The following is a 7,579-nucleotide window of genomic DNA, read 5'->3' as shown; positions in this document are numbered from 1 at the left end:
CAATTCAGACTTGTCAACAGATGGCGCCAGCTATAAGTTTGGTCGTGGCCAGCATTTCAATAGAAGATCGAAGAATACGTATTCGTTTTTTGTTAGTCTTTACTTTTCTGTTGCTGTTTCTGTTTATTGAGGGCTTACGGGAGCACCTAGCTCTAGCTTTAAAACATTGCAAATCTTTTTGTCACTAGCCAAGGTCCTACGATATATATCGGGACAAATATATAAATATATATATCGTATATCGTATAAGTGTATATTTTTCTAGCATTGATTCGATGAAGTATATATAGGATGATCACGCGATGATAGTAGCCGTTAATTGTAGCAAAAATTTGCGAAACATTTTTTGTGATTTATCGTAATTTTCGTATGTATTAATTATTTTATTTGTAAAACGCGTTAGTTCGTTCGTTCGTTCACCTCTTTCTTGACTTTCGATGGCATATTGTATGGTTGTCGTGTAATCCGTAATCTGTATCTGTGTGTAATCGGAATATGGAGTCCTTAAATTTCAAAAGTATTTCAAAACAATAAATAGTAACCGAGTATCCAGTATCCAGTACCACTAAAGATACATATATACAATACAATATATATATATTTTCTGATCCAAACTTGTATAAAACAAAACAACAAAAAAAGTGTAACAAAACGAAATAATCTGTAAACATCTCTGTTTAAGAAATATATGCAATTTTATGCTTAAATAAAATCAAAAAAGAAAAAGCGTTTTTATTGTGTTGTGGATCACATCTATGCTTCTAACTTGTGAGCAGTTTTCATTGTAAGAATACTACATACAAAAACAATATACATGTTGTTTACAGGACGAGGCTTAACTCGAAGCGTGCCCACCGCTGTTTTAGATCTATAAGATCTTCAGGAATGGAATACCCATTGCCATAAACCAAACGATATTATTGGGGATACATATTGTAAGGTTAGGTGAGGGTTACCTAACCTAACCTAACATATTGTGAGGTTAGAGCAGTAGTCTGTCACGTACAAGTACAAGTCTCACTGGCAAAGAGACAGCGTTGGATAGAATGAGTGGAAAGCTAAGCTAAGTCACACTGGAAGAGAGAGAGAAAAAAAGAGTGTGAGGCGTGAGAATCAGTCACGCTGGAAATCCATTTTCTGCATTCTGACTATCAACATCGATTGTAATAATATTTGGGAATCTAGTAGATGAGAGTCTTCAAAAGTTGTACAAGCCAAGAATTATCTCTCAGGATTTCAGGTCATCATCTTTCTGGACTTACAAATAATTATCTTGGGCTAAAAGGATAATCGCTAAACAGGGAAACATCCCTGAAGAGGTCTAGTAGACCTCTCTGAATACATCAGAATCATGTAGTTGGTATTGATTTAGTTTGAATTCATTCATTACACTATTCGTTTCAATTGCAAGGGGAGCTTATTTTTCCCTTCTTACACACACACACCCCACCCACACTCTTTCGTTGCGTTTGCACCTTTTGTGCATTCAATTCGTCCATTTCTTTGATTTTGTTTCCACCCCGTTCATTGCCGAGAAATGTCCGCCCGAAAGCGCAATGCTTCCAAAACCCGGTCTACCAAAGTCGTCGTCCCGGAAGAGCCAGAGGTGCCATTGGAAGAGCTGTTTCCGGACAAACTGGAGGTCGCGCAGCTCGATCTCATTGAAGATTTAGACGAGGAATTCTTTGCCACATCCTATCAGCTTGTGCAGCACCTGTCGGCGCGGCAAAACTCCGTGGCGTCCAAGGTCAAACGATATGTGGATATTCTGGCGAGGATCCATTCCCGCTATGTCAGTGAGGTGGAAAACGGCGTGGCCATGCACGTGAAGGTGGTGATGGCAGACGAGAAGCTGGACCTGGCCCTGCGGACAACGGCCATATCGGAGGCGATGATGGAGAAGCTGCGTGAGGCCCTGGCCGACTCCTGGCGGACCACGGACGCAGTGAAGCATCGGGAGGCCCTCATGCAGGATCAACTATCGACGCTCGTTCAAGGCGCACCACGTCTCACAAGGGCCGAGGCCCAGGAGAATCGTCTCAGTCAGTAGGTTAACTGAAAAATATCCAAGAAGAGTGTCCTTTCTAAGGATTCTCCTTGTGCGATTTTCAGGAAGGAGACCCGCATCCGTGGCATGGTCTACAGAGAACGCGACCGTGTGGCAGGTGAATTGAAGGATTATCAGAAACGTTTGGAACTGAATCGCATTTACTCCGAAACTCTGGACTCGGTGATCCAGTCGCTGCGCGAGACCATCGCTGGCCAGCAGTTTCGCCTCAAGATATTGGAGTCCGACAGCTTCAAGGTTATATCCAAGCATCGCAAGGACTGCGAGGTATACGAGGAGAGAATTATGTCAATGCAGAAGGAACTGGATGCAGCCCTGCAGACCCTGCATATATTAAAGTACATCGAAAAGGAAAAGTCCGAAGTGATGGCCATGAACGACAGGCTCAAGTTGACCAATGAACGTCTCTCCCGCGAGAACTATACGGTGAGCAGGACATTCCACCACAAGCAGGAGGAGAAGAACCGTCTGGTGATGAACCTCAAGCTATCGGAGGACATGAACAATGCCCTTCGCCGGGACAATGAAGAGCTGGAGGCCTATCGGCGCAACGTTGATCGCGATCTGAAAAAGAAAACCGACGATGCCGTGCTGCTGGAACGTCGCTTCATTCAGCTTGTCAAAAAGAACTCCGACTTGAATGATCAGATCATAGTTAAAGAGTAAGTCTCCTCTTCCAGGGTGGATACCACCCTAATGATCCTCCCTTCCTCACTCTGTTGCCAGCAACGAGATCAAAGCCATGGAGAAGAAGCAATCAATAACGATGGCCAAGCTGGATGAGATTACCCAGCAGAAGGACGACATTAACCGCGCCCGGGGCAAGCTACAACTGGAGATTGTTCGCATTAATGATGTGGTCGCCGGACTACGTCATGGAATGGCCTCTATTCGATCTCAACTTCAGGATGTGAATGTCGACCTCTTGCGGGCCAACAAGAAGCTGGACGAGAAGGAACTGACGGTGCAGAGGATTACCCGGGAGAAGCGAGAGCTGGCCGTGGAGATCAATGAAGCGCACAAGAAGATCGAGGGCATAGAAGGTGAGGCATTTAAGTGACTTCTGGGATCTTAGGAACCCATTAAAACCTCCTTTCGTAGAGACGCTGCAGATAAAGACCGAGCGACTGGAGTTTATCCAAGAAGAGCTGCAGCGCAAGCATCAGGATTACATGAATGCCAAGAAGCAAATGGAGATCGCCCACTCGGAACGAGTGATGCTGCTCAAAACGATGGACCTGTGCTCGCGCGATCGACAGATACTGCAGGCCTCTGTGACGCGGCTGACGCACCAGATCAACCAGCTAACTGGCACGGTGGCCTCGAACGAGAAGGAGATCTCCTCGCTGAGTAATCAGATCGATCAGCTGAAGAGCACCGTCAAGCAGAAGCAGAACGAGATCCACGGGAAAGACCGGCTGCTGAGCAACACGCGCGTCGATCTGCACGAAATGAAGATCCGATTCGAGCAGGCACAGCACACGATAGACGAGGACGAGAAGCGCTTCAAGCAAATCTCCTGCTCCCTGGACGAGGTGAACAAGGAGAAGAGCCTGGTGGGCCTGCAGATGGTGAGGCGCAACGACGAGGTGCGGCTGCTGCGCGAGAAGGAGTCCATCATGCAGTCGGCCATCGATAGGGGCACGTCGCAGTACAATCAGCGGCTGGAGGACATTCGCCTGCTCAAAATGGAGATTGTGAACTTGCGAATGTCCCACCAGTGCATGCAGCGGGAGGTGGGCAACAGGGCGGCCATGCGTCAGGATGTGGTGCGGCTGGAGCGACAGCTCATGCAGGAGCGCGTACGTATCTCTGCCTTCACATCGGAGATGGCCAGTCCCTTGCACATTCATCGCTGGCGCGTGATACTCGGCAAGGAGCCCCGACGCTACGAGCTCATACGCAAGATCCAGGCCCTGCTCAAGCGCAACATGCGCCTCAGTGTGGAACGCCTGAATATGGCCAACAAGCTGCAAGATTCGGAGCGATTGTTCGAGACCTTCAAGGCGCGCATCAAGCACATGCCGGATCCCAGTGTCCGGGAGAAGCTCTGCACCCAGCAGCGCATCAATCGTCAGCAGAGAAACCAGTTGCGGGTCATCAAGGCCGAGCTGATAATCAACGAGATCGATCTGAAGAGCCGCGACTGTCTCATCAAGGAGTGCCAGACCAAAATGAAGCAAGAGGGCCAGAGCCAAGCAAATCTTGAAACCGTCCACAAGCGCTGCCTGGAGAAGTACACGGAGCAGTACTACGCCGAGAAATCCTCCGTTTCCGCCTATGGCGACTGCAAGAAAAGAAAACTGAGTGTCGATGGCAGCTGAGGTTTTATTGTGTGTGCTGCTCCAGCCGGCTCCAGCTCGTAACTCGTGATTAAAGCAAGGTGGTGACCATCTTAAAGCCCGCTCCCAGTGTTCGTGGCAGCTGTGGGGGCGCCGAGTAGCAATGGGCCTGCATTTGCTCTAGGATCTGGCGTTCTTCCAGCAGCTTTTGCTTGCGTTTCTTCTCCTCCAGCAACTGTGTCTTGGTCATCGCCAGATTGAGGCGCATTTCCTCCAGCTTCACGACATTGGACTTCTCGTCCGCCTCCTTGACACTCAGCTCTGCTTTGAGAACCCTCAGCTTACGCTCCTTGGCGGATAGCGTGGCCTGAAAGGAAAGATTTAATGGATTATGGATAGATTCAAGTGGAGTTTCCCACCCACCTTGACGCTGTTCAACTCCGCTCGCACCTTGTGGCTGGGCAGCTTCAGCATAAACTCTTTCAGGGCCGCATACAGCTGCTGGGCCTCGTTGAGGGCCCGCTCATGCTCCAGGGCGGCCACGTTTTGGGAGAGTAGCTGCTTGCGCAGGATCCGAATGCGTTCGAGCAGATCCATTTTCTCGGGATCCTTGCCGCTGAGCAGACGCCAGCGGTGCACATTCATCGGCGTGACCATTTCGTCCTGCAGGGCGCGAGCCTTGATGCGCTCCTGATTAAGCATGCGATGCATTTGCAGAAGCTCCTGCCGCAAGTCGGCTGCACTCTCGCGATCGGCACGCAGCACATCGCGTTCGGTGCGTAAATTCTTGATCTCCACGCCCATCAGCCGCATATCGTCCTGGCACTGGCTGCACTGACGCTCCGCCTGGTCGTAGACCGTCTGCAGGTTTTCCAGCGTGTGCTTCAGTCGATCGTACTCCTCGTTGCGCTTGGTCAGTGCCGCACTAATGGCATTCTTCTCGTTCATCAGGTTGTCCACATCCTTGCGCAGGCGCGACAATCGCTGCTCGTCCTCCTGCAGTGACTTGGCATGGCGATCGTTCTCCTTCCGCTTGTCCAGCAGCTCGGCCTTCGTGTGCTGCTGCCCCAGCTGCGCCTGTCGCACCTCGTTCCGCAGCAGTCGGCGCTCCTTCTCCATGCGATCGATCTGCAGCTGCAGCTTGTTCAGCTCCCCATCCCGATAGGAGATCTTTCCCTTTAGCTTCTCGATGTGCGACTGCAGATTGACCAGCTGGTCGCGCAGTTTCTGTCGATCATCGTCGGCCAGCTGGAGATTCCGCTGCAGACTCTGCCGCTCGTTGGCCAAGACGTCGTGCTGCTGCTGAAACTTGGAACACCTGGCCTCCAGATCGCTAATAGTGCGCTTTAGTTCGATCTCGTAGTTCTCCTTCAACCGCATTTCGTCTGAATAGAGGGGAAGCATGTCTTAGAAGCAAATCAGGACAGATTGGGACAACATTTACTCTGAAAGGCATCCAGCTTATCAATCCAGTGTTGGATTTCATCCAGCTTCTTGGTCTTCTCCTTCTTCAACTTGTTGGCGTCCTCGTTGAGCTTCTTCAGCCTGATGTCCATGGTGGTGATGGTGTCCGTTAGGGCACGCACCTCGTGCTGTGACTCCTGATGCTGGGCGGTGATCTGCTCCAGCTGTTGATGCTCCGCCTGCAGGTCCCTGCGCAAAACATCCCGCTCCTTGGTGAGATTCTCGTTGTGCTTCTCAAAGTGATGGACTACCCGACGCATCGACTCCAGTTCCTTGTCCTGGGTTCCCAACTGTGTTCTGTGTAGCAGTAGCAGTAGGGTGTGTTAGATGCATTTTGAAAATCCTGCCACTTACTTGAGGCGTATGTTCTCTTCTTCCACCTCACGCTTGGACTCGTCCAGGCCTGCGTATTTCCGGGCAATGGTTTCCTGGGACTTGGCCAGCTTTCCATTTTCCTGCCGCACTTTGATCAGCTCGTCCTCCCGCACCTTTAGCAGGTTAATGCGCTGGTTCAGGGCTCGCTTGTTCTTGTCCCGCTCCTGGACAGTGTACTCCAGGTCTACGGTAAGCTTTGCCAGCTTGTTGCTCGTCGCATTGTGCTGTGTATTCAAGTGCTCGAGGTTTGTCTTCAGCGACAGAATCTGCAGATTCTGACGGACTTTGACTTTGGTTAGGTGCTCGTTGGCGGACTTCATGTGGGAGATTTGTTCCTGGTACTTGGTCTCATCGCTCTTCATGGTGGCCAGCTCTTTGGTCAGAGCATCGCTCTTTCGCTTCAGATTGCAGGCATCGGTAGAGGTTTCCTAAACGAAGAATAGATTCTGAGGCCGGAAAAAAACCTCCCTAGAGTCCACTCACATCCAATAGCTTCACCAATTCCTTGTTCTTGGCTTCCAGTCCCTCTATGGTGCTATCCAGCTCGGCTGTGCAGGACCGCTGCATCTGGAGGCGCTTGTTCAGCTCGTTTATCTCGGCGGTGAGACGCTCCCGTTCCTTGCCATCGTCGCGCTTGCTCATGGCCAGACGCTTCTCATTCAGATGGGCCACCATTTGCTCGGATTCGTCCAGTTTCTCGCGCAGACTCAGCACCTCATCCTGTGCGGACTGTTCCCGTATCTGAGCGGCATCCTTCTGCTTCCAAGCACCCTCTGAAAAAGAGATATATGTAAGTAGAAAGTTCTTCTGTGGCTACACTTGATGCACTCACCTATAACCCCACGCAGCTCTTCAATGGTGGCCATGTCCAGCTTACTCACACGAGCGGCATTCTCCAAACGCCCTTCGAGAGTCTCGATCGTCTTTTGCAGCTCCTGGGCGCGATCCCGCTCCATGCGGAGATCGTTCTTGTACCGGGTGCCGCAGATGAGCAGCCGTTGCACATTGTCCGCATTATTGGGAGTGTCCTTTTGTCGCAATGCTTTGGTGGCCTGCAGATTAAAAAGACATTAGATTGAATTTCTGGCTTGGAAGACATTGACACCTCACCTCTGGTATCTTTTCGCCCAGTTCTCGGTAAAAATCATCATCGAAATCATCTGGCACCAGCGGCTCATCTTCAGAGCCCGAACCCTTCGACATCTTCCTGTTTGTGGTTCTCGTCTGTAAAGTTATTGACAAAACCCTTGTCCTGGCAACAAGTTGCCATACCGGCGCACAGAGGCTGCCAGGGGCAACGACAACAGGTTATTTTGTTGATTAGATTTCGTCATTTATTGTAAACAGCTGTGCAAGTGAAGCGTTTGTGCTCTTAGTCGTTATGGAAACA

General features: G+C 50.1%; 2 protein-coding genes across 2 annotated transcripts; one reads left to right on the top strand and one right to left on the bottom strand.

The window, feature by feature from the left end:
• The first annotated feature begins 1,358 nt into the window (after positions 1-1,358).
• LOC108155601 (cilia- and flagella-associated protein 58) lies at positions 1,359-4,468 on the top strand. Its single transcript, XM_017286523.2, has 4 exons — positions 1,359-2,046; positions 2,113-2,730; positions 2,795-3,111; positions 3,170-4,468. The coding sequence occupies exons 1-4, from the start codon at positions 1,538-1,540 to the stop codon at positions 4,390-4,392; spliced, it is 2,667 nt and encodes an 888-aa protein (XP_017142012.1). The 5' UTR covers positions 1,359-1,537; the 3' UTR covers positions 4,393-4,468.
• On the bottom strand, positions 4,314-7,408 carry LOC108155602 (cilia- and flagella-associated protein 58). The gene is made up of 7 exons (XM_017286524.2): positions 7,300-7,408; positions 7,022-7,241; positions 6,673-6,962; positions 6,169-6,617; positions 5,795-6,111; positions 4,774-5,735; positions 4,314-4,717 (listed from the first exon to the last, which is right to left on the bottom strand). The coding sequence occupies exons 1-7, from the start codon at positions 7,390-7,392 to the stop codon at positions 4,442-4,444; spliced, it is 2,607 nt and encodes an 868-aa protein (XP_017142013.1). The 5' UTR covers positions 7,393-7,408; the 3' UTR covers positions 4,314-4,441.
• Positions 7,409-7,579: the final 171 nt, after the last annotated feature.

The sequence above is a fragment of the Drosophila miranda genome, chromosome 2, assembly GCF_003369915.1.
Source record: "Drosophila miranda strain MSH22 chromosome 2, D.miranda_PacBio2.1, whole genome shotgun sequence".
Classification (NCBI taxonomy): domain Eukaryota; kingdom Metazoa; phylum Arthropoda; class Insecta; order Diptera; family Drosophilidae; genus Drosophila; species Drosophila miranda.
The sequence above is the reverse complement of the archived record's forward strand: the minus strand, read 5'-3'. Positions and strand labels throughout refer to the sequence as shown.

Excerpts from the sequence above, each read along its gene's own strand:
- LOC108155601 (XM_017286523.2), top strand. The coding sequence starts at position 1,538 with ATGTCCGCCCGAAAGCGCAATGCTTCCAAAACCCGGTCTACCAAAGTC. Across the intron at positions 2,047-2,112 it reads CAGGAGAATCGTCTCAGTCA|GAAGGAGACCCGCATCCGTG; the intron begins GTAGGTTAACTG and ends TGCGATTTTCAG. Across the intron at positions 3,112-3,169 it reads GAAGATCGAGGGCATAGAAG|AGACGCTGCAGATAAAGACC; the intron begins GTGAGGCATTTA and ends CTCCTTTCGTAG.
- LOC108155602 (XM_017286524.2), bottom strand. The coding sequence starts at position 7,392 with ATGTCGAAGGGTTCGGGCTCTGAAGATGAGCCGCTGGTGCCAGATGAT. Across the intron at positions 7,242-7,299 it reads TGGGCGAAAAGATACCAGAG|GCCACCAAAGCATTGCGACA; the intron begins GTGAGGTGTCAA and ends TTTAATCTGCAG. Across the intron at positions 6,618-6,672 it reads AATTGGTGAAGCTATTGGAT|GAAACCTCTACCGATGCCTG; the intron begins GTGAGTGGACTC and ends TTCTTCGTTTAG.